This window comes from Erpetoichthys calabaricus, chromosome 16, assembly GCF_900747795.2.
Source record: "Erpetoichthys calabaricus chromosome 16, fErpCal1.3, whole genome shotgun sequence".
Lineage (NCBI taxonomy): Eukaryota > Metazoa > Chordata > Cladistia > Polypteriformes > Polypteridae > Erpetoichthys > Erpetoichthys calabaricus.
This window is the reverse complement of record NC_041409.2, coordinates 82975543-83002746: the sequence shown is the minus strand read 5'-3', so window position 1 is coordinate 83002746 and position 27204 is coordinate 82975543. Positions and strand designations below refer to the sequence as shown.

The 27204-nt window shown below is 37.0% G+C and overlaps 1 protein-coding gene across 1 annotated transcript in view; it reads right to left on the bottom strand.

Annotated features, from left to right (window-relative positions):
• Positions 1-14959: 14959 nt before the first annotated feature.
• si:dkey-177p2.18 (phospholipase B1, membrane-associated) overlaps positions 14960-27204 on the bottom strand; it is a 56812-nt gene continuing 44567 nt past the window's right edge. Inside the window, exons 11-16 of the mRNA XM_051919780.1 lie at positions 26263-26354; positions 25809-25890; positions 24831-24932; positions 20967-21062; positions 19349-19420; positions 14960-15817 (exon numbers count right to left, since the gene is read on the bottom strand). Coding sequence (XP_051775740.1) covers positions 15671-15817; positions 19349-19420; positions 20967-21062; positions 24831-24932; positions 25809-25890; positions 26263-26354 — 591 coding nt within the window. The 3' untranslated portion in view covers positions 14960-15670. The remainder of the gene's footprint in view (positions 15818-19348; positions 19421-20966; positions 21063-24830; positions 24933-25808; positions 25891-26262; positions 26355-27204) is intronic.

Here is a 27204-nt window from a genome sequence, read left to right as displayed (position 1 = left end):
TGATTATCACCTTAACATAAACAACAGCAAATATCACATAAATTAGCATCTACAATTCCGGAACACTCCTGCACCTCAGGATTGCGTTGTCTGACATACTGTACAAGCACTACTCCATGCATTTGCATTAAATAATTTTAAGGATATGTCATGCATCACATTCTCAGTTCAGTTCAAGCAAAATCTGTCACAATAGTAATGTAATATTCATACTGCATATTGTGAAATTATTCACAAAGGTAATGATGTGCGAATTCCCAAAGTTATATACCTTACAATAAGCTTAACCATCTGCTGATAGATGCTCACGAGAGAAAATTTTATTTGGAGTAAACTAAGCATGAGTAAGAGTCCACGACAAACTATTTGAACAGTAACATCAGACCAGCAAGAAATGAAACCCATTAGAACCTGGTGTGAAAGTGATACCTCCACATGTCATTCTCACTGAGAACCCCAAAAATGGTTTTAGATGTTAAAAAGAAGTGTACTGTGTGTGTGGTATAGGGCCACACCTAAACACTTTCTTTTATGGAACAGGAACAACAAAGGAGAGACGCAAACACACCTTGCTCTTCAAAAGATATGACAAACAGAATAGGAGGCCTGGGGTGCCTGAACATTTTATGAAATTTGTAGCTGAATTCAATGTTTAAGGAAGTTATAGCACGTTGTCTGGTGGAGAAGTGAAGTTTGCTTTTGTGGTGTATGGTGACCTACAGGTGTGTCAGCTTATCGAATACAACCCGCCATAAGTCAGCTCCCATAACCTCAAAAAACCTTCAGGATGCGGGAAAAAATATGTCTGCTAACTTTGTTTTTTTCCCCTCTGTGCAAAGGTATGTGGGTCACCAGGAACAATATGGTTAAAGGGGGCATTTCCTTATGCAAATATCATATCTTTGATGTTACTGAAACAGTGCTTTTCCATTTAACATGTTATTATTGTTTACCTTTGCTGTTTAACAGTTTTACACTTTAAAATCAACAGCTATGTTTTCAGTGTAACTGTAATGTATCAGTAAATGGTATCTAGCATATTTTGATGGTAGAAAAATACAGATTTTACAGAACTTGGCTGTAAAAAATAATGAAATTAATTGTTTAAGATATACAGGTAATTGTCAGTAGAACATAAGGTAACTTTCCTTTTTTTCAGAAAAGATATTTTACTTTCACCATTCACTGTATGACAATTTTTTACAGTGCAGACTGTGATGGACTGGTGCCCATTTCAGAGTTATCTTCTAATTGGGATTTATTAACAACTGATCATTGTTTCAAGACTTTTTGGAGATAACACATCATGTGTTTAATGTAAAGCATCATAAGGGCAAACAAAGAGGTGGCATTTTCCTTCTGTTTTGTTCACATTAGCTAGGAGACAAGTAATGGTGACAGTTTTGCTGTAATAGTAGAAAGAGCAAGAACACAGAGATAATAAAAGCTTTTTTTGGAAAACTATTCAAGTAGGTCAGTCATCTAGTCAAATAGTGCTTCTGAATCAGTAGATTTAAAGCTCATAATTCCTAGTTATCTTATTTTCCCAAAATTATTATAAAGAGCCTTCTCTTTATTTGTAGTAAAGCAGTCATACCACCTGCGATTCAGAAAAGGTAATCCATCTGAACCTAAACATGTTTGGACCTGGCCGATACTTGGATGGCAGACCATATCTATCTATCTATCTATCTATCTATCTATCTATCTATCTATCTATCTATCTATCTATCTATCTATCTATCTATCTATCTATCTATCTATCTATCTATCAGGGTTGCATTTGGGAAAGGTGTTTGGTGAGGCCAGCAGGGTTCAATTACCTTGTGGTCTGGGTGTGGATCGCAATGTCCAACTGGCCTGTAGGGGACACTGTTCTGTAAAAATTGGTGCTGTCCTTCAAATGAGGTGTAAAACCAAGTTCGAGGTCCTGACTCTTTGTTCTCATAAAAGATCCTTACAAAAAGGGGCATTCCCAATGTCCTGAAATTACAAGTCTGCTCATTCTGGCCTATTATTCATCCCCTCTCCTCTGTTGACTAACTATTTTGTTCACCTCTTCACCATCTAATAGCTAATGTGTGGTGAGCATACTGGTGCAAAAATGGCTGCTGTTGCATAATCCAGGGTGGATGCTGCACAATGGTGGTGATTGAAGTGGCTCCCCATTGTCTAAGTAAAGCACTTTGAGTAGGTTAGAAAAGCACTATATACATTTAATTAATTATTATTTTGTATTATTCACCTTCAGATGAAGAGCTCTTAAATAACATGGAGACCATCACTTCAGAAATAAGCACAATGCTAACAGAAATGACATAATTTCTAATGCAACAAAAATATAACATAAAACATTAATTCATTGAAAAAAATAGCACAGAGTAACAAATATTCAGATCATATCAAAATATTTATGAACTAATTTACATCATGATATTTTCTCATGTTATCTGATATGACCAACTGGAGGCAATTTTGAACAAGCATCAAACTCAGAATACATATAGGGTCTATAGTTCCAATATGAAAAGGTTTATTAGACAAAGTAATGTATATAAAATGAAGACACAGTGGAAGAAGGGCAGTTCACAGTTCACAACAGGAAAAAATGTAAACTGTGCCTCTCTGCGCCTACACAGACATATTGATGTCTTTGTTGTCACCTTGACTAGAGCTATGTCTTATCCACTAAACTTTTATTTCTTCATATTATCTTACTTTCTTTTTGAAACCTTTCTCTTTTTGAAAACAATCTCTGACCTTCTTTTCCAACTCTTTCCATGCCAGGTTAGCTGTTGCCTTTACCTTACTGGCAACTCCAGGTTCTCAGAGTAAACATTTGAAGGCCATTTTAAGGTCTGACCTAACAGTACTTTCGATGAAGCAGTTCTGTGTCAGCCTGGCTTCTACCAAAATAATACAGCTGCGGCACTGGAGCTCCCTCCAGTGGCTCCTGGATACCATGCCTTATATAAGACCAATGACAACTGCAGTACCCAGGCAGCTCATTGAGAGTCCAGAATACACACTTCATTACTTGTCTGTTGCTGCCTGGAGGGTGGGTAATTTCAGTGATTGAGTCTTCCAGCCCTCCATTATTTTCACTGTTCATCCAGGTGGTATCTGAAACCTCATCAAACTCTTTGCAGCATGTCCTGCCAACTTGCTGTCTTTTACAGTGCTTTTATCCATGCCCTCCATATTCTGTTTAGACCCCACTTGTCAATTACAGTTGCTATGCAGTATTATGTTTCTGACAGTCACTTTAGTGAAGGGGTGCATATTTAAGTAGAATTTTGACAGTAGTGCTTGGCTCTATTGTGTGCATAACCTTTTGTCTTTCCTTTATTGTCTTATTTTTGCCTCTGTCTGTTTTACCTTTGTCATATTTTTGCCTCTGCCTTCACTTCAGCAATCCATTTTATGTTTTTTTAGTGATATTCTTGCCTTGGATGATAAATTCTTGTCTATCGTTTATTATCTTGTAGTTCTCACACTTTGTTGTGTTTTTATTTTAAGTTCATTTTGCTGTTCTTACTGCATACTGTAGCCAGTGATTCCTTTTTTCTTTTTATGATTTCACTATGTTCTTCAACCATGTAGCTTGCCTTCTGGTTAGCAGAAGAGAATTTGGAAATTTGTGATGAGTCCTCAATAGGTATAAGACATTAGACTTAGCCCGCAATAAAGTTCTTATTGGAATTCAGGCTTCACAATATAAAATTTTCATAAAAGAAATGCTCTGCATTTTTAATGTTACTCGTTATTGAACATTCATAAATCAAAACACCGCAAAATAAATTAAAATCAGTGCACAAATATATGTTTTCTTTTCATTAAAATAATCATAATTCTTCTTCTTCTTCTTTCGGCTGCTCCCGTTAGGGGTTGCCACAGTGGATCATCTTCTTCCATATCTTTCTGTCCTCTTTATCTTGTTCTGTTAAATGCATCACCTGCATGTTCTCTCTCACCACATCCATAAACCTTCTGTTAGGTCTTCCTCTTTTCCTCTTCCCTGGCACCTCTATCCTTAACATCCTTTTCCCAATATACCCAGCATCTCTCCTCTGCACATGTCCAAACCAACGCAATCTTGCCTCTCTGACTTTGTCTCCTAACCGTCCAACTTGAGCTGACCCTCTAATGTCCTCATTTCTAATCCCGTCCATCCTCGTCACACCCAATGCAAATCTTAACATCTTTAACTCTGCCACCTCCAGTTCTGTCTCCTGCTTTCTGGTCAGTGTCACCGTCTCCAACCCGTATAACATAGCTGGTCTCACTACCATCCTGTAGATCTTCCCTTTCACTCTTGCTGATGTCCGTCTGTCATAAATCACTCCTGACACTCTTTTCCACCCTGTCTGCACTCTCTTTTTCACCTCTCTTCCACAAACCCCATTACTCTGTACTGTTGATCCCAAGTATTTAAACTCATCCACCTTCGCCAACTCTACACCTTGCATCCTCACCATTCCACTGTCCTCCCTCTCATTTACACACATGTATTCTATCTTGTTCCTACTGACCTTCATTCCTCTTCTCTCTAGAGTATATCTCCATCTCTCCAGGGTCTCCTCAACCTGCTCCCTACTAACGCTACAGATCACAATGTCATCAGCAAACATCACCACCAACACAAAGAAAAACACTGGTTTGTGCATATCATAAATATTAACATAAAATATTTCCACTGAAGTAGCTGCATATTTATTAGTACATGCAAGAAAGAATTTCAATATTCTCTGTACACATGACAATAAAGACCCCATAAACCTATAATATACAGTCACTGTATTCAGATTTAGGTGCATCTTTCCTTAATTCATATCAAATAGTGCTCCAACAATGGCTTTCCTTTAATTTCCTGCTTAAATGCCTTACTGACCCACTAGCTGTAGGTCTTGAATGGATCTAAGAAGAATTTAAAATATTATGTTTCCTTTTAGGCAAAATGAGAATATTGACACACTACATGAAATTGAGACCTCTGTGCTGTATCGATATCCCCATGCCTAGTATCCAGACAGATTAATTATACAGATAAATTATAAGTTTGTAACGACATCAAGGAGTTCCTCATATGCTGTTTGAATGTAGTGTCAGAGAGTCTATAATGAACAGCTAGATTTGGAACTTCAGTTTCATGTTAGTGATGGACAGTTGCTTCACAAAACTGTGCTGAGGAGTGAGTATCTCAGTGAGTATCTCTATAAGCATCCCTAAAACACTGCTATATAGATGGATGATGCCTTACAAGATTAAGTGTGCTGAGCAAACTAGCCCAGTTCGTGTTAAACCCAACACTGCCACACCAGTGTGTACCTTGGGGTTCACATGTGACATTTTGCAGTTCTATAGGGCATGTTATTTTGGCTGATATAATTAAGTAGCCATCAAGTTCAATTACTGTTTAATGTGTGTAGTGATGATGCTGCACAGAAAAGATGAGGGATGATGCAGACAGAGAGTAACTAACATCACCAGGAAGTGCTCCACTCACAGCGCTCAGAAACGATCTCTGTGTAACAGACTAGAAAAGTTCCTCATTTAGCTCATGTTGCAAGGAGATTGCTTCTGATTCAGATGCTGAAGGTTCATAGCTGGCCATTACCAGTTACCACAGTACAAACCTTTGAATTGAGATACTTCGTGTTGTGATTCCATGGCAATTCACTTAGTAACAAGGATGGGATGGGCACTGTGGATGAGTGCTGTGTACTGGCGACACTATGCAGAAAAGGAAGGGGCTGACCCAGAGAAATAGATCACTTAACATCTCTAGGAAGCGCTGTGCTCACGGTGTTCAGAAACCATCTGTGCACAGCTGACTAATGAAGTTACTCCTTTAGCTCATGCTACTAGGAGAATACTTCTGAACCAGAGGGTGCAGATTTGTGGCTGACCACCAGCAGTTCACCACAGTGCAAACCTTTGAACTGAAATACTCTGTGGTGCGAGTCCACAGCAATTCAATATGTCACTCTGATCTGTATATTCGATAAGCTTTGCATTCACATAACATGCTCACGAAATATTCGTTCATGTACCATTCTTCCTACTTATTATTATTATGCTTCTATCTTTGCTTTTCCTTTTTATTACAAATTCTTGCTATTGTATTCATTAATACACTAATGAAAATATCTTTTGGGCACTGCTAGGAGAAATGCTAATAAAGCTTTTTAAGCTGAGTTGGCAAGCTACTGGGTTAAAAGTGATTAAGTTATTATACCTAAACAGTATTTTCTTAAAGTTACAAATACTGTTACCGTATACTTGCATTTTGAGATCCCACAATCACTGGACTCCAGAAAAGCTGGAGCAACAAAACCGCTGATCATCTTTACCTTTGAATTACGGCCCTCTGTAACCTTTCACTCTCCAAGTTGCAGCAGACTCTGACAGTATCTGGAGAAAAACTGTAAGCGCCCCAGCCATCTGCTGCATTTATCGATGTCAACTTTCGTTGTAGGTCTGCTGGAAGGGCCTGAGTGTGGATTTGTATGCTGAAACATTCTTGAATATAAGCATAACATTATTATGCGTGTTGTTGTTGGGTGTTATTTTTGCCATTGTGTCTTTGCAGTGGTATTGTAGGCAGAAAGATCTTTTAGAGTGCAGTTCCCAGTATTTAACCTTGTCCATTCATGGAGATAACGCTCCATGCTGGAGTCAGGGTGCATGATTTCAGCATCAGCCGGTGCCACTGGCAATCTATAAAAGTGCACATATTTTAAGAGTGGAATGGTTAGACAGGAACAATAAATACTCCCAGAGAGATGCAACAGTGAGAGATGATTTGTTCAGGTGGAAATAATGACATTTTCAGAAGGAAGACCCTCCTCTGTCAAAGCTCTTAAAGCTAAGGTCACCGCTTGACATACTGGGTAGTTTGCCTAGTTCAAAAGGTGACTCTGGAGCTGGCCTTGGTGTGTCTGTAAGTACGAATTACTTCAAAATTGTTTATACATTTGTGTCCTTTCATGTATATAAACAATTTGGACAAGAATATAATCGATAAGATGGGTTACGTTTGCAGATTATATCAAACTCGGTGGAAAGGCAAATAATCTAGAACCATTTAATTGGTGCCAGAGGAACATGGACAGCATACAGGCTTAGGCACATTTGTGGTAGATGAAATTAAATGTAAGTAAATGGAAATTGTTACATGTAGGAAGTAAAAATATTAGATTTAAATACACAATGGGAGGTCTGAAACTTAAAAGTACACCTTATGAAATAGACCTTGATGTCATAGTTTACCAGTCACTGTCTACCTCCAGACAGTGTACAGAAGTGATCAAGTAAAGTAATAGGGTTTAAGGTTACATATCATGAGGTATGGAGTACAAGTCAAGAGAAGTTAGGCTTAAGTTATATAATGCACTAGTAAGGCCTTACCTGGAGTACTGTGTGTAGTTTGGGTCTCCATGTTACAAAAAAAGACATAGCAGCACTAGGGAAAGTTCACGGAAAAACAACTAAGCTGATTCCGGGACTACGAAGTATGAGCTATGAAGAGAGAATGAAGAAGTTGAACCTTTTCAGTTTAAGCACACAGAAATAAAGATGGGACATGACTGAAGTGTTTAAAATTATGAAAAGAATTAGTACAGGAGATCCCAGTTGTTACTTTAAAATAAATTTTACAAGAACTCAGGCTTCTTAGAGGCAGAATCTACAAAAACATTAGGAAGTTTTTCTTCACACAAAGAACCATAGAGACATGGAATAAATTACCAAGTAGTGTGGTGGAGAGTAGGACTTTAGGGAGCTTCAAATCTTGACTTGACATTATTGTGGACAATCTAGATGAACATGATGGATGGGCTGGTTGGGCTAAATGGCCTGTTCTCATCACAAATATTTCTGATATTCTAATGTTTGTTAGTGGAGTGGTGTGGGGATGGGGGGTGTTTGGGAGGTGTTTTACAGATGAATGGTACTTCACCAGAGCCAACCACCTAAACTTCTATTCTAGACACATTTCTAGGGTCCAAGACTCTAATCATGGTATGTGGTATGCTCTTTCAAGTAATAACATTCTGAAATGACCAGTACTGATTTTTAAAAGGCTTACTTTTTTAACTAGTATACCACATCTATCACATTTGAGCTAAAGTGAGCAAACATTTTGTAGGTGGCCCTTTCAGTCGTATGAAAGCTAATTCAAATTTCGATTTCATTCTTCAGAAGGTTATTCAAATTGTTGAAAATAACAAGCAAAGCACACATTCCAGTCCTTTCAAAAATTATATCCCGGTATTCCTATTAAAGGGAGTCAAGAGTTCATGACAGGAAACTGAATTAACTTTTGTTTGGTTTGAAATTCAATATAAGTAAAGAGCTGCTACAGTAAAAGCTTTTAAAATTACAAAATAAAATGAATAAAGTTGGCTTTATCCATGACTTAAAATGAATTTGTCAAAGTAGATGCATGGGCACACTCAGAGACTTCTGCAGAGGACGCTTTACACCAATAAATCAATGAAATTGGATTTGACCAAATCACACCTACATTAATACCAGAGTTCTTTAAAGCACTTGGAGAAACCCATTAAGGAAGGAGAAAGCAGCCAGTCCAGCACATAGGGCATTCTTTAATAGCAACAAAGAGTAATTCAGCCATATTACCCTCCAGAAGCTGGTTCAACAGCGGCTATGAGTGATCATTTTTCTTGACACATTCTTTGATTCCAGCTTCACTTGCAGCATAAATTGCAAAGCCATGCTGTACCAGGGTTGATTTCTAGGCACTCTTCTTCTTCACCAGTAAAGAGACTTTCTAACACTATAGGTTTTGTTGAACTACCATAGCTTTTTATTTCTTCATGAAATGCTTACACTTACCTCTTGCTTTCATTCTGTTATACTTTTTTAATGTTAATTTTTCAAATGTAAAGATGTTAACATGAGACTGCACCTGTTTGCTGATTCTGTGAATTAAGCAAACCTGTAGAATATAGTGCATGGTTGCTCCATTACACAAGCACAAAGGGACCTTGCTGTTATGTTTCATCCCCGTAAAAAGATGTGTTCTGGGCTGTGAATCTTGTGACTATTAAGAATAGTCCAGTTCTTCAAGAGAAGAGCAATGCCATTGGGCTCTTAGGTGGGATTTACAATAAATCAGTACGTGTTAGCCAGATCCAATTATGTTGAAGTCGTGTGTTTGAGTATTTTTTTCTTTTTAAATAAGGGAGGCACAGTTTAGGTTGGCTGAAAGTGTCATTGTAAACCAGCTTGAGGTTTATGTGAAGACAATTTGGAGAGCATTAACCACACATGCAACTGTAGCTCAAGGTAACTCGGTTAAACTCCTAGACTGGCTCACTGTCTGTGTACATTTACTGTGTAAATTCTTAGGGACACTATACTAATACTGTGTAAGTCTTCCTTTTGCTCTCAAAACAGCCTTAATTCTGCATGGAATGGATTTCACAATATTTTGGAAATATTCCGTTGATATTCTGGTCCATGTTGATATGATTGTGTCACACAAATTGTGTAGATTTGTCAGCTGCACATTCCTGCTGCGAATCTCCTGATTTGCCACATCCCAAAGGTGTTCTATTGGATTACATTGGATCAGGTGACTGTGAGGGCCACTGAAGAACACTGAACTCATTGCCATGTGTGTGAAACCAGTTTGAGATGACTTTTGCTTTGTGAAATGGTGGATTATCATGCTGGAAGTAGCCATTTTAAGATGGGTAAATTATGGCCGTGAAGGGATACACATGCTCACCAACAATTCTCAAATAGGATGTGGCATTCAACCAATGAATGATTGGTAGTAGCAGGCCCAATTTGTGCCAAGAAAAAATTCCCCACATCACTATACCACTATCACCAGCCTGGAAAGTTGACACAATGCAGGTTGGGTGCATGAATTCAAATTCTGAACATACCATCTATGTGATATGCCCCAGCAGTAATCAGTATTCAGCTGTTCAGTCCTAGTGAGCTGGTACCCACTGTCCTTGGCTAATAGTAGAGGATCCCAACATGATCTTCTTTTGTTGTAGCCCATTTGCCTCAAGGTTTGACATGTTGTGCATTCTAAGACGATTTTCTGCTCACCATAGTTGTACAGAGTGGTAATATGATTTACAGTAGCTTTTCTGTCAACTTGAATTAGTCTGGTCATTCTCCCCTGACCTCTCTCATGAAGAAGGCATTTCCATCCACAGAACTGTTGTTCACTGGATGTTTTACTGTATGTTTTTTGTAAAGTCTAGAGACTGTTGTGTGTGAAAATCTCAGGAAATCAGCAGTTACAGAAATACTCAAACCAACCTGTCTGGCACCAACAATCACCCCACAGTCAAAGTCATTGAGATCACATTTCTTCCCCATTCTGGTGCTTGATCTCTGCATGCACTGAAGCTCCTCACCAGTATTTGCAGGATTTTATGCATTGCACTGCTGCCACATGATTGGATGATTAGATAATTGTCTGGATAAGCAAGTGTACAGGTGATGTGTTCTCTTCAGGTCCTCATGAATATTCTCAATCCTCAAGGCTTCTCCCTAAATCGCTGAAACTGACATTTTAGGATATTTAGGGTCTCTACATTGTCCTGGTGTGAGGTCTGGTTCATGCCTTGTTTTAGTTGTTGCCGGTATAGGTTATAGATAGATAGATAGATAGATAGATAGATAGATAGATAGATAGATAGATAGATAGATAGATAGATAGATAGATAGATAGATAGATAGATAGATAGATACTTTGTTAATCCCAAGGGGAAATTCACATACTCCAGCAGCAGCATACTGATAAAGAACAATATTAAATTAAAGAGAGATAACAATGCAGGTATACAGACAGACAATAACTTTGTATAATTTTAACGTTTTACCCCTCCTCCTCCCGGGTGGAATTGAAGAGTAGCAAGTCCATCTATTTAAATGGACAAAGCAAACAATATTTATTTTTATATATTGCCTTTCCATTGTAAATACAATCACAAAGCTCTTTACCTTTACAAATGCACATTACATGTGTTTTTTTGTTTTCTTACAGCTAGAGCATATTAAGGAAAGGGATTTGCGTATAGTCTTACAACAAGCGGGAAGTGGTGATCGAAACAAGAACCATCTGCTTTGTGCCCCAGTGCTAAGCCACTACACCATATTGCCAGTAGCACAGATAAATATTTTAATGTGATAGATGTGCCATTTCTACAGTTTAAACACAGATGTCTTTATTCTGACATCCAAGTAATAAGATCTGAAACTGTAGCCTTGTGCTTTCAAGTGCAAGTTGTGAGCCACAAAACTTTTTGATGTATTGCCTGAGACATTTTTGTTATTATTCCATATTTTTTTAGATCTTTATTTTTTGATAGCTTTTTGGTATATTTAGGCATAATATATTTTAAGAATAGACATTTAACTAAAAGTCTTTTTATCAATCTTTATTATTCAATATTATGGTCTAAGTTACCAAAAGCCAAAGCTGAGTCATCTTAGGCGAGATGAAATATTGTAACCATGTTATTGAATTTATTTAAAAATTCATTTGGAAAAACAGATGAATAATTTCTAAATCTGAATTATTTAAAATATACCCATAAATTAATTCATTTTCAATCTCTGTTTTTCTGCTACAGGATTCCCAGTGCTTGAAGGTTAGTTAACCTAACAGACCCTGCAGTGGATACCAGCCAATCACAGGATATTATCTCACAATATACACAAACACACACACACACACACATACTCACAGTAAAACATACTGTGAAAAATGATGGATTTATGCGCAATATGTTTTTTATCTTCTTATTTAAAACAGAGCAAGAGAAAGTAAATGCCGTTAGTCAGGAGTAATCAGTTGAAAGAAGTAATGAGCCAGTATGTAGCAGGCTGTACACCAGAAGCATTTCTTTGGACAATAAGATATAACCAGAGTTCTATGAAGCAACCCATGATACGTCTGTCGAGAATAAAGCATCTCCACATAATGAGTACTTCAGTTTGAAATCTGTTTGAACCCACAGAGAGGTGTGAGCTTATAACACTCCCCATTAATTCAACAAGAAAACATGCTATTTTTATCCATCCATTATCTGATCACACATGCGACTCTTCAATTCCACCCAGGGGGGGTAAACTTTAACATTATACAAAGTTACTGTCTGTTATACCTGCATTTTTATCACTCTTTAATTTAATATTGTTTTTTTTTATATCAGCATGCTGCTGCTGGAGTATGTGAATTTCCCTTTGGGATTAATAAAGTATCTATCTATCTATCTATCTATCTATCTATCTATCTATCTATCTATCTATCTATCTATCTATCTATCTATCTATCTATCTATCTATCTATCTATCTATCTATCTATCTATCTATCTATCAATCATGAAATCCATTGTTTAGGGCAGCATCAGGTCTGGGAGCCAGTTTATTACTGGAAGGTCAAACCATGTACAAAGCCACACTCACTCATATAGGGCTAATGTAGTCATGCCAATACAACTAACGTTCACAATTTTAATTTTTTCAGTAAAACAAATTCATGCAGGCATGTGGAAAATGTGCACATAGATAGTAACCAGGATGGTATCTGAACACACATTAGCCAAGATTTCAAAATTGGTTGTTAATTTTATATAGACAAGATTTAAGTAGCAATTGGAGAGGCTTTGTTATTCACTTTCTCATCTTTTGAAAGGTACGGATGCAGTCTGAACCTTTACACAGAGCCCTAAAACAGATACCATACATTTTACAACAAGAAACAGTCTTGAATTCTTCTACCTAATTGCCTTTCTCAAAATAAAAAAGCAGGAGCCAGGTTTTTGTTTTAAGATGGAGATCTGCTAGCTCCACAGTGTATAGAGGAACAACAAAGTTGTGTTTGTCCGAAGGAAACAGATTCATTTTGCTTTTGATTTTGTATGTGTTATTTTGTAAGAACATTATATTTGTAATTGTGTGCAGCACTCAAGGCTTGTAAATGAGAGTGTGCTACATAAAGATATATTGAATTTTACTGAGTTAATATAATTTTTCATTTAGCATATTGTATATCTAAGTACCAACCAGATGTTGTAAAAGCTAGCCTGGCCACAGACAGACACGACACCAATGTCCAAAACACACGGGTTTATTTACAGTACATGAATATTTACACTTGATTCCTCCCATGCTCACACTATTCCTCAGTCCTTTCTCTCTTCGGCTGCCTCCACTCCTCTCTCGCAAGCTCCGTCTTTCTCCTCCCGACTCCGGCACAGGGTTGAGCTTCCAAGCTACGTATCCGTGGCCCTTGATGGAAATCAGGGGGGCTGCCCTCTTGCGTCCAGGGGAGATATTGCCCCTCTCCCGGGGCTTCCTTGATCCAGGCGTCCCGGTGGGGCAAGATCCCTGGCTGTCTGCCACAATGTGTTGTGAACAGAAAGAATAAAACTGAAGATTTGATTACATGCAGTATATTATTATTCTTTTAATGAAAAGAGCTTACAGCTCCTCATTTTTCTCTAAAGTGCCACATCAAGTTCTCAGCTCTAATGTAAAACTTAATATTTTTATCTTCAAAAGCTGAAAACATTTCTTTTATCCATTATTTTTGCATCTGCTTTTATCAGGTTGAAGTCATGTAGAGCTGGGACCTACCCAGGTAGAAACAGGCAAAAGGCACCAGTTGCTAGTGTATGAGTCTATTAAGTGTACAGCAGGTCACAATCTGACACTTGGGCTGAATTTAATTCAAAGACAGAGAGTCACACAAACAGAGAGAGCATTCAGCTTCATGCTGAAGACAGACCAGTCAAAAATAAAAAGGAAGATTTAAGGGCTTAAACTAGAGAAAAGCCAAGCAAAATGACACCTTTTATTGGCTAACTAACCTGAAGAAGGGGCCTGAGTTGCCTCGAAAGCTTGCATATTGTAATCTTTTTAGTTAGCCAACAAAAGGTGTCATCTTGCTGGGCTTTTCTCTACATTCATAATGGCTAACATGGTACAACACCCTAGTACTATTGGTAAGGAATCTAATTTTGAGGTTTATTAAATCATCATTTAACTTTTTGTATTGTGAATTTTTTCACGAGTTAATTTTTTTTGCGGAAACCATTTGTTTCTTCTTTTGTTACTTCAGTGTCCTTATTGGGCAAGGTCGTGGGGTCCAGTGGCTGTGGGGCATCTGTTGGTGAAGAAAGATTCACGGATCTTGACTCTGCTGACGATGCTGTGAACTTTGCAGAGTCAATGGAGGCTCTGATGGGGGCTCTCAAAAGACTGAGTGTGGAGTCTGAGTGTCTGGGCTTGTGGGTGTCCTGATAAAAACCAAGAGCCTGGCCATAAACTCATTACACGTTGCCTGAAGAAGGGGCCTGAGTTGCCTCGAAAGCTTGCATATTGTAATCTTTTTAGTTAGCCAATAAAAGGTGTCATTTTGCTTGGCTTTTCTCTACATTCATAATGGCTAACATGGTACAACACCCTAGTACTACAGGGCTTAAACTAGCAATGCATCTAGTACACCCCTGGCTACACATTACACTTTTTGGGGGGCTGGTGGTGTGGGATCAGCCTAATTATACAGTACCAACAAAGTGAAACAATTGGAAATGAATAGGCTATGGACATTTTCTGTCCATACAGGTAGTTATTGAATTTGAACTAATTTCATATAGTTGTAAAAACTGGAGTAGTAGTTAAATTGAGGACTTTGATGGATCTGCAGCATTTCACCTCTGCTATGTTCCAGTCCATCACAGGGCACAGCCAGGTACATCACACCAATTTACCAGTCAAACAATTGTACTCGCCTTCAGGATTTGGGAGAAACAAAAGAGACTGAAGATATAGTGATTTTTTTTTATGATCAAGTTTTTATTACAACTGTAAAAGATAACAAAACAACAGAAGGTAAAAGATAAACAACTATAAAATAGAAAAGTACCCAACCCACCCTATCTTTCTGTGTCCCACCCTATCCCACTTTGTCCCACCTTAAAGCTGCCAAGGTAATTCATTCATAATCAGTCGAATGTAATAATTGCAACCATACACTGCAAGAATGTCACTTGCATCAGATTTTTTATTGAGAACATTAATATTTTAAAAAATTCATATACTGACTGTACATAATAAAATACATATTCCTTTCTCATTATTATAAAAAGCAGTCAAATACAGCAAGTTACTGTAACCTTCAAAACATCCCCAAAAAGCACAACCCAGAGCAAATATTCAGAAGCCATATTGTTTGCTTTAAACTCCTTTCTTCTGAAGGCTGGGAGCACTCCTACATTATTCATAAATGTACAAATAATGTGCAAAATTAAACGAATGCTGCTTATTAACCAATTAAGTTACTGCTTCAATTAATGAATAATTTGCATTCTTAGCCTTTATGAAGAGATGTTTTAGTTAAATGCTTCTCATAGTCTTCTCTAAGAAAGTCAGCACTAAGCAAGGCAAAACACACAACTGAAAAGGGGAACTGTATAAAATGTTAATGACTCCTTTATAAAACAAAGACAGTTGTTATTGTTATTTGGGAACACTGCAATGTGAACTGAACTGCTCAATTCACTTATAGTGTTACCAGTTACAGGGTTTGTTATTAGTTGTCTGAACTTCTGGATCTGCAGACTGGCGTTGTTAAAATGACAATGTCGTACTCATAATCCTCCTGGCAGTCTAAAGTATTATTAGGAGACAAATGCTGGATAAAGCTAGTAAAAGCAACTGGTGTTTAAATGAAGTGGCTGAGTTGCCAGTAACTTTTCCCAAAGCTGTAGGATTATCATGTACTGAATTGTATTTAGTATAAATGTAAGGATGTGCCTGAAAAAAAAGAAACAAACAAAAAACAATTATAACAATAGAAACTGTTACAAGAAGAAAATCCAAGTTGAAAGTGCTGATATAATGATAAATATTTTATCTTTCAGACCTGAATACTGAATACATAAAAAAATGTCAGTATATGAAGAAAAAATATCTGGTATATTACGCCATTTAATCAATCTTGTGGTAACATTCCATCCATACCATTCACAGAGTATTGTCTCCCTATAGGATTAGTTGCACAGTACGGTGGAACCTCGGGTCACAACTGCTCTGTACTTCTAAAATTTATATTTTTTATTTCTTACTATATTGAGGAATTGTTCTGTTCTGTGTACTGCGTTGTATTGTATTGACCCCCTTCTTTTGACACCCACTGCACGCCCAACCTACCTGGAAAGGGGTCTCTCTTTGAACTGCCTTTCCCGAGGTTTCTTCCATTTTTCCCTACTAGGTTTTGGGAGTTCTTCCTTGTCTTCTTAGAGAGTCAAGGCTGGGGGGCTGTCAAGAGGCAGGGCCTGTTAAAGCCCATTGCAGCACTTCTTGTGTGATTTTTGGCTATACAAAAATAAATTGTATTGTATTGTATTGTAACTGTAATTCATTCCAAAATTTTGGTTGCAACCCGATTTGGTCGTGACCCGAACTAATTTCCTCCATAAGGTTGTATGTAAATACAATTAATCCATTCCAGACCGTACAAACTGTATGTAAATATATTTTTTTAAAGATTTTTAAGCACAAAAATAGCTAGTTATACCATAGAATGCACAGTGTAATAGTAAACTAAATGTAAAAACATTGAATAACACTGAGAAAACCTTGAACAGAGAAAACTAACATTGCAAGTTCACGCTACAGCCTTACGAACCGCACACTGTAAATACTTTTTTTTAATGAGTTTTAAGCACAGGGAAAAAAATGAAAAATCCATAATTTATACAAAAACTAACCATAAACAACCAAGAAAACTAACCTTGCATGAGTCGAGTTCTGGCATGAAGGAAGTGAGGAGGAAGAACTAACAACTCGTAGAAGGATAGTTTTGCAGCAAATCACCATGAATCTTCCTGGCTTTCTCACATAACATTGCCTCGCTTACGCTATCCCCTGCAAGTTGCTTCTCGATCAACCACACTAGCAACAGTTTTTCCACTTCTTCCAGCACTTCAGGCCTCTGCTTCATTAACACTGTAACTCCTTTTGCAACTTCAGCTGCTTTAATGGCCTCTTTCTGCTTTAGAATAGTCGAAATCGTAGATTTTGACTTCTTGTACTCGGTGGCAAGATCAGTAACACGAACACCACGCTCATACTTTTCAATAATTTCTTTCTTTAATTCGATTTCAATTTTCTTCGAACCTTTCTTCTCACCAGCACTAACACTCTTCACTTGCTTAGAGGCCATGGTTAATTGCAAAATTAATGCAAAAGCATACGAAATAGAGCACAAAGAGTTCACAGCGAATGCACACACATCTGACTGAGAACAATGTACAGGGAGAGACTGAACACGTGCAGAAATCACCGGCGCGTACGAACCGGAAGGGAAATGAAATAGAGCACAAACAGTTCACAGCAAATGCACAGGGAGAGACTGAACAAGTGCGGAAATCATCAGCGCGTACGAACCGGAAGGGAAACTGGCTTGTTCGTCACCCGAGTGTGTGGTTGTGAACAGATGCAAAACTTTGGTGAACTATTTGGTCGTAACCTGATTTGTACGTGTTCCAAGACGTTCGTGACCCGAGGTTCCACTGTATTTGGTTGGGTTGGCCATGGAGTGCCAGCCCTTACCTGTATGATTCCATGATGTGATGTATAGCCAGCTGCATTGTTTTTATGACATCCCTTAAATGCAACTCCCTTCTTGGTTTTGTACCCTTTCTTACATATGTCTGCAGGTCCTATAAACTGGTTTTCATACAAATTACACCCTCAGTTTGTAGACACACTGTATCTGTCCTAGTGACAAATTAGATCAGTGAAACACTAATGGTATGTATCTTTTTTTTTTGCTGAATATTAACTTTACTTTCCTATTGTTTATATTTTTTCTTATTATTTTTGGTGACAACCTGTTGTGTATTTGTTGTCATAGATGCTAACATTTTGTGCATCTGGTCAACCACTGTTATGATTTGTGGTTGCTATGCATGTGATGAAAATGCCCTTTGACCCGTGACATCATGGCGACCATACTACAGAACCCTGTGTGTCTTTAACAAAACAACCTCATGAAAGACTTTTTCCCTTGATCAATATAAGGATGTTAGAAAGGATTTTGGTGTCAACACTAGTTTTGGTTGTTTCATTTTCACCTTTAGCCTAACCCCTGTATGCTTTGACAGTCTCTATAGTTTCTTGGGTACACATTTTTAGATTCTTTTTTGAGTATTCTTTTGGGCTCCACTTTAATTTTAAAGCTTCTTCTGATCTCTGCTACTCGGTTATCTTTAGTCTGCCTTTCACTTTAACAGTACAGAGATATAGAGCTGTCAAAGTCTATACCAATAGCATTGGGTACATGGCAGGAACAAACTACAAACAGGATTCTAGACTTTCACATCTCAAATTAATTATCGCAACCACACCAAAAATGGGAGATGCCTTTCAGACATGTAGAAAAGAGCAGAAAATCCAAACCTGGGACCCCAGAACTTGTTTTTCATAATACTCAATTAAAAATAATTTAATAAATGATTACTATTCTCTGATGGACTGGTGTTCCATATATGATTGGGTTTCTAGCCTTGTCCTGATGAAATGAAAACAACTGGATTGTAAAGCAGATAGATGGCTGGATAGGTACAGTAAGTGATGTTTTACAACATAAATATACTTTTTTGAATCAAACATGTCTATAAAGTTGGGTGATAACTGAAGAGAAAATTTCCAACTGTCATTCCGTTTGAGGTGACACTACATTATATATTTAAGTGTGAGGAGGAGTGGTGGCTCTGAGGCTGGGGATCTGCTCTGGCAATCGGAAGGTTGCTGGTTTGATTCCCGTAAATGCCAATAGGGACTCTGCTCTGTTGGGCCCTTAAGCAAGACCCTTAACCTGCAATTGCTGAGCGCTTTGAGTAGTGAGAAAAGAGCTATATAAATGCAAAGAATTATTATTTGTTTTATTGGTTCATTATTTCACATTATTGTCACATGTAGAGACTACGGTGAAATTCTTACTTGCAAGTGTAAATCCACATGCAAACATGTTATATGCAGTATAAAACAGTAGCAAAAGTCACTAAGTCCCAATATTAATACTGTATTTAATTTAGAGAGACATTCTCAAACTAATTATGCCAAAATTCATACTGGTGGACTGAGTGAATTTTGAAAATGTGCTTTTCAAAATCTCCAAGCAGAAGTTACAAGAGTTACATAAATGCTTAATTAAGATGTTAATGATTTATTAGGGGCCTAGCAATTAAATGTCCATGAGCTAGCTGAAGATCTGCATGGTTTGCATTAAATATGTCAACATCACACCGTAGCATTTCAAATGAGTCTTGCTTACTGTACCTTTGTTGGGCAAATTAGTTGTATTGGCTCTGAGATGTAATCAAGCTGGTCCTTGTTTCCTTCCGGTTGAAACTTGAATAAAACATAAACAAACAGATAAATAAATAAATCAAATAAAACCAAACACTTTAAATTAGCAGCATTGTAATAAGAAGCAGCGTGAGGGGTGTGAAGTCTTGATTGGCATGATGGTGATCATATATTAAGATTAAATTCTGCATTACTTTTGAAGCTCATTGAGGATTACTAAGACGTGACTTCCTCACTGCTACTTAAGATTTGTAGCTGAAGATTATTGTGTTTGTTGTGCATCTATTGCCCAAGAGTCAGCAGATTTAGTTTGCAATGCTTCTTAACATTCGTATAAACACATTGCAGATCAATTAGACCTGTTATTATGGTTGGCAATTTGTAAAAATTTCAATTAAAAGAAAACTAGATAGTATTGGTGTTGTTGTACATTTTAATGAATACTGAAAAACTAGAAATGACTGAGCAAGTCCAATGTAGCATCAATCTTTTAAAAGAGCATTCCATTGACAGTCTTCCCTAAGATGGGTGAAGCAATTTGAAAAGGGCTGCCATGACTTTTAGGGCAGGAGAAAATGTCATACACTCTGCAGTGCTCACACAACTATTAACCGTTAGGCTGAAATATTACAGTAAATAATGCTTTGACATGTTCCACAAACTGAGGCATATAAAACCAAACAGACTAGTGACATTTTTCACTTCTGTTCTAATAGTATCAGCAATTTTTTGTTTTATGAACCCATGCATTATATTGTAACAGTAGCAGATTTATTGGCCTGCAACAGTATGGTGATGGACCTGTCTGTACATAATAGCAAAGCTATCTGCTAACTTTGCAAAAGATCTTCTTTGGCCCAACCAGTTTCTGTTTTTTGAATGTGTCAGCAAATTTCTCTTTATTACAAAAGTGTTGGAATTTTATTTTTTCTTTTTGGGTTTTTTTTTTATTTTTTCTTTTTTAGTTTTAGGGTAGATTACAAGTACTATCTGGTTAAGCTGAGGCTACTTTGCCACCTAAGCCACCAGGAGACCTAGAACCCTCTTTCCATTCCTTTCTGTTCTCACTTTGTCAGACTGTATGGACAGATGTAATTGGCACCACATGTAGTGAAGTTGAGAGGGACAAACTCTGTTGCGCAAGAAGCTCCATCACAGCTTAGTGTGGCTAATGGAGATCTCCGTTAAGTTAAGTGGTAGAACTTGTGTTTGTAGTTGAAGCGGCACAACTTTGATATCCATTGTCAACAAGGTTCCCTATGCCAACCTGCTGACAATCTTGCCCCAATAACCTCCTGATAGCTGAGCATCCCCTTCACACTATCCTTGCCATGATGACTTATATAACAGACTGTTTTTAATAAAATTTCAAATTTAAGTAAAGCTGCCAGGAACAACTGCCTCAACTATGGACATTACTTCTGCAGGTACAATAAGCGTGGCACGTAGACATGCAACCAAACATAGTCTTACCAGACCAGTAAATCTGACTGCACTGCAATTGTAAAATATATATGCATTGTATATATATATATAACTATACAGTATATACTATTCCATGCTATTCCATAACTATTCCATGTCTTACCATATTGTTCCAGAGTCCTTTTGCAAGTTCCTCATGTCCTTTGACACTGAAATGGAAACAGTCAGGTGCGAAGAAGGAAAAATCGATATTTCCTTTCTATAGAAAAATAAAAAATCAATTTTACCACCTATTGAAATAATTTAATTGTAATGGGGAGAACATGCAAACAGCCAACTTTGACTACACTAGGATTTGAATGCAGGATACTATCCAAGTACTGTGTCCCTGTTCTGCCCTTCAAAAATAACACCATCAATAAATAAGCATGAATGTATCACATATTCAATTCTGCTCACTTACTTTTGTCTAGTGTGAAGGGAACATCATGTTTGTAACGCTTTAGCATCTTGAACTGATCCTTAATAATGGAGACGAGTCAAAGTACAGGAAATATTGTGGATGACGTTGTCTTATGGTGCCGGGATAACAACCTGCAACTCAACATCAGCAAGACAAAAGAGCTGGTGGAGGACTTCAGGCATACCAAGGAGCTTCTGAGACCTGTCACTATCTAGGGGGGGGGATGTGGAAGTGGTGCAGAGTTACAAGTTCCTGGGGGTTCATGTAAATGATCTGGGCTGGTAACTTGAAGATTGCCGGTTCGAATCCCAACAGTAACAAAAAGAATGCTACTCCGTTGGGCCCTTGAGCAAGACCCTTAACCTGCAATTGTTTCAGGGGCGCTGTACATATTGCTTACCCTGTGCCACAAGTTTATTCCACCAGGGTGCGCTAAGAAGCACTTTTGTGCCCACTGCTATCAGGAAATTCAATGCTTCCTCCTCACGTACTCTTTAAGTTCATTTTGAAATGTTTGCACAATATATATTTATTTATTTGCATTTCTTTATTTATTTATTGATTGGCTATATTTTATTGTCCAGTGAGCCTGTATCCTTGTTTTTTATGTTTCTGCTGCTGTATGCATCTGAATTTCCCCATGAGATTAATAACGTTTATCTAATCTAATCTAATCTAATCAAAAATGTCCTAAATAAGCAGTTATTGTTGTAATGGATGGCCTGAACATATCCCTGAAAGGCTGTCATAAGCTGACTTTTGTCTAACCGCTTTAAAGTAGGCAGATCCTTCTCACAAATGCAGCCTCTGTCCTTGTGTCTAAGCACCATGAATATATCTAATTATTAAGGTTTAGATCACCCTATTTTGCCATTTAAGAACATATATTTACAGACAATTGGCATGCTATCTGCTTAATATACTCTTGAATATTCATACCTATAAAAGGTTTGTCCAACAAAGAATTGTTTGTATATCTTTGGTTGCAGTGGAGGACTAACCTCTTGCATGATATGCCCCTTAGAAGTCTTTGCTAAATAAATTTCTTATATAGTTGCTGGAGTCTAGTGAGCCTTTGTATACTAGTACCAAAGTGAACAAGGGATCAAGAAGAAGAATGCAGGATCAAGATTTTTTTCCCTAACAATAGTCCTCTTTACTCACAAAATCCAATTAGAAATGAAACACATTATTAAACACATAAAGATACAGATGACATTAAAGGATCCTAATAATACATGTCCATTCATATTATTATTGAGATCTGTATTTATAAGTATACAATGGATAGAATCTTTATATTTTGCTTTTTTTTATTTTTGTTGAAAGCAATTTTGTGCTTTATTTTAATTACACGATTTCCACAAAAATGTATAATAAACAGAACTAATAGGTGAAAGTGCACTAATTAGAATCTTTTATTGAACTGTTTCTATAACTTATTATTGAAGTTTGTTTTATTTTACATTTTACATACAGTATGTCACTTTTTCATACTTTTATAATAGTGCATTTACAAATTTATTACCATCCAGGTATCTATCAAATTATAATTGAGCCTCATAGTCTAGTCTACGTCCATAAAGAAATAAAAACATACTTTGTGTATTTTAATGTTTTGTTTTAGGTATTAGGCTAATGTACCAGATTAAAATTGTTTCTGCATTTTTCTATATGAATTCTAATACAACGAAGCACTAAAAACTTTCCAATATCTATGTACTATTGAAATATACATCTGTAGACCCTTGTTAAAATTAGTGTCTTAAAGCTTTTCCTAGTAATGAAATACAGTCATATGAAAAAGTTTGGGAACCCCTCTCAACCAGCATAATAATTTAGTCTACTTTCAACAAAAAAGATCACAGTGGTATGTCTTTCATTTCCTAGGAACATCTGAGTACTGGGGTGTTTTCCGAACAAAGATTTTTAGTGAAGCAGTATTTAGTTGTATGAAATTAAATCAAATGTGAAAAACTGGCTGTGCAAAAATGTGGGTCCCCTTATAATTTTGCTGATTTGAATGCCTGTCACTGCTCAATGCTGATTACTTGTAACACCAAATTGGTTGGATTAGCTCGTTAAGCCTTGAACTTCATAGACAGGTGTGTCCAATCATGAGATATAAAGGGATTTAAGGTGGTCAATTGCAAGTTGTGCTTCCCTTTGACTCTCCTCTGAAGAGGGACAGTATGGGATCCTCAAAGCAACTCTCAAAGGATCTGAAAACAAAAATTATTCAGTCTCATGGTTTAGGGGAAGGCTCCATAATGCTGTCTCAGAGGTTTAAACTGTCAGTTTCAACTGTAAGGAATGGAAGCAGGAAATGGAAGGCCACAGGTACAGTTGCTGTTAAACCCAGCAAGTCTGGCAGGCCAAGAAAAATACAGGAGCGGCATATGCGCAGGATTGTGAGAATGGCGACAGACAACCCACAAATCACCTCCAAAGACCTGCAAGAACATCTTGCTGCAGATGGTGTATCTGTACATCGTTCTACAATTCAGTGCAATTTGCACAAAGAACATCTGTATGGCAGGGTGATGAGAAAGAAGCCCTTTCTGCACTCACGCCACAAACAGAGTCGATTGTTGTATGCAAATGCTCATTTTGGAACAAAGTGCTTTGGACTGATGAGACAAAAATGGAGTTATTTGGTCATAACAAAAAGCACTTTGCATGGCGGAAGAAGAACACCGCATTCCAAGAAAAACACCTGCTACCTACTGTCAAATTTGGTGGAGGTCCCATCATGCTGTGGGGCTGTGTGGCTAGTTCAGGGACTGGGGCCCTTGTTAAAGTCGAGGTTCGGATGAATTCAACCCAATATCAACAAATTCTTCAGGATAATGTTCAAGCATCAGTCACAAAGTTGAAGTTACGCAGGGGTTGGATATTTCAACAAGACAATGACTAATGGAAGAATTAGTAACCTTTCATATGGTAGCACATGAGAGAATGACCTGACTTCAGTGACACACAAGTATAGTAATTATTACACGGAATTTAGGTAAGCAAATACTCATGGAGATTCTAGTGTTAAATTAATCAGACTTTAATTTAAAAAGTTAATTATAATAAAATATTGTTCAATTCACGATAAAGTTTCAGGCATTATTTCAGTGTAAGCACTCAAACAGTTTTTATTTATAATTATTTAGGGGAGAGAAACTTGTGACTTTTATCCCCTGAGGCTATGCTAAACCTTGATAGAAACTATTTTGGAATTCTTTGTTATAATGCTGATAGTGATCTGAGATTTGCCACGTAAGAAAGACCAACCTTTGTGGTAAAGGATTTAAGCTCACTATTCATGTAGATTGAGAGTGGCAACATGATGCATGTTAATTAGGACATGCAAGTAAGAATTTCACTGTACTTTGTGCCTGTGAAAATAATGACCCTATAAATCACTGTAATGCACAAATAAATAAACATGTTTAATTAAACAGGTGGGTCTTGCCTTAGTATTAATTGGCTTCAGATTTACATTTCTGCTGGAATATATACCAGCAACTGAGTAGAAAACATTACAGCTATAAAATTCTGACATCTAGATTTCACCTGATCTCGGGGAGGCTGCGCTTTTGTCAGATAGGGCTGAAGTATTACAGTGAAGTCATCCTTGTCAAATCTCCCAGAAGCTATAAGTTCTTCAACCTTTTGCTATAAAAAAATAAATAAATACAGTTGTTTTGTTCAAACCTTTAAACCTGTTTAATGATCTAGAGATGATTCATAGCCACACTGCTAACACAAATACAGTAAATTCAGTTCAATTCAGTTTATTCTTGCATGATGCACTTTACTCTTTTGATGCTTAGAGTTCTTATACATGTTTACAACTATAATATGATAACAGTAAAGTATACTGTCGTATAATATTTACATACATAAACATGTGTAATACATTTTATTTTATGAACATTTTCAGTATACATTCTAAATTCCTATTATAACCTGCAATTATTTGAGTTTTCAGTTTCAGTAACACTTTAGGTACGAAAAAATACATCTATTGCCCATTTCATTTTGTTACTATTATGTAACAAGACCTTAACAAACACTTCCTTTAAAATTTTTATTCATCTTTGCAATGTGGGCTACTAATAAAACAAATTATTGCATTATTTTGCAATAATTATTGCATCATCAATTGGTACCATCATATTACAGTTTTTTGTCACTTCATGGCACGCTACTTAACCTCTTCCTCATTAGCTATCACTATATAACCAGAGCTTGTGCCTGATGTTACCAACCAAAGCAGGCAATATCTTTGCAAAATAATGCAATGCTTTTGCAAAATAATGCAATGCTTTTGCAAAATAATGCAATAACAATTGCAAAACGATTCAAAACTTTTGTGAAATAATCCCATAATTATTTTAAAATAACATAATATTTTTGTAAAATAGTATAATACTTTTGCAAAAAATCACAATAAATATTACAAAATAACACAATACTTTTACAAAATAATTCAGTTTTTTTTTAAATGGCGCAAATAAGGTTCTGTACATTTCAAAATAGGTGAACTACCTGAAAGATTCCATTCAGTTCAATGAGTTCTTTTAGTTCGGGGGAGTCTGCACTGGGTCTCACCAAGCAAGAGCAAAATGATCTGAAAAAAAAAATTAAAACCTTAAGTACTTTTCTAATATTCTTTTCAACAATTTTTTTTATATACTATATCTATATTCTATATTAAAAAACAATGGGAACCACTAGCTATTAGTATTAATAGGGAATCTCTAAGAGAAATGTGGATTTACTGACTCTGAATTTGTCAAGAATAGCTAATGATAATTATACTAATCTTGTGGCATAACCCGTTCAAATTGTGTGCTGTTTCCTCAGCATGACTAATGGTCTCTGTGCTCCCTTTTTCTGGTAAGTGTTCTGAAGGCACTAGTTTGAGATAAACTGACAAATGTTAGCAATAAACACTCCTCATTAGGAAAAATACAATAGAAATGAAATGATATTGACATACTTCTGCAATATGCAGCCTAGACCTCCATTATCAACCTCCCTGAGTGCTTCCAGAGGCAGCACCTGAACCAGATTCACCAGACATCTTGGCATCTGTAGAAAAAAAGGAATACTGAATAAAATTTTACATCATACACTATATACTGTATCTACAGGTTGGTAAGGCAAAGGTTAAAGTTTTCTTTTTCAGTGATCATTGACAAGGTTGTTGAAGTGGTTAAAAATTTGGTAAGCATGGTGCCAGTGCTCCCAACTCTGGTGCCAATCCTATCCTTTATAATAGCAGTCAACTGAGGTAGTCATTAAGACAGATACAAGTTACTCTTATTCAGTAACACCACCTGGTAGCGAACTTGAACATTCCACCCAGAATAAATCAGTGGTCATCTGACTTTAGAAACGTAAAGCCAGTTTTCCAGTTTTTACCCTTCTTCCTATTTTCATCTTGGCAAATAAGGACCTCAGGTCTTTTCACTAAAACGTAAATCAGTTCTTGAAGGGTACTAAACTTTGTAGACAAGATGTTAAGACTTGATCATTTCAATTACTTTATTCTTTTATTTAATAAATTACATAAAAACGCTCACGCCTGGACAAACTGGTGAGGAAGGCAGGCTCTATTGTAGGAACGGAGCTAGACAGTTCGACATCCGTGGCAGAGCGACGGGCACTGAGCAGGCTCCTGTCAATAATGGAGAATCCACTGCATCCACCAAACAGTATCATCTCCAGACAGAGGAGCAGCTTCAGCGACAGACTGCTGTCACCGTCCTGCTCCACTGACAGCCTGAGGAGATCGTTCCTCCCCCACACTATGCGACTCTTCAAATCCACCCGGGGGGGGTAAACGGTAAGTTATTGTCTGTCTGTATACCTGCATTGTTATCACTCTTTAATTTAATATTTTCTTTATCAGTATGCTGCTGCTGGAGTATGTGAATTT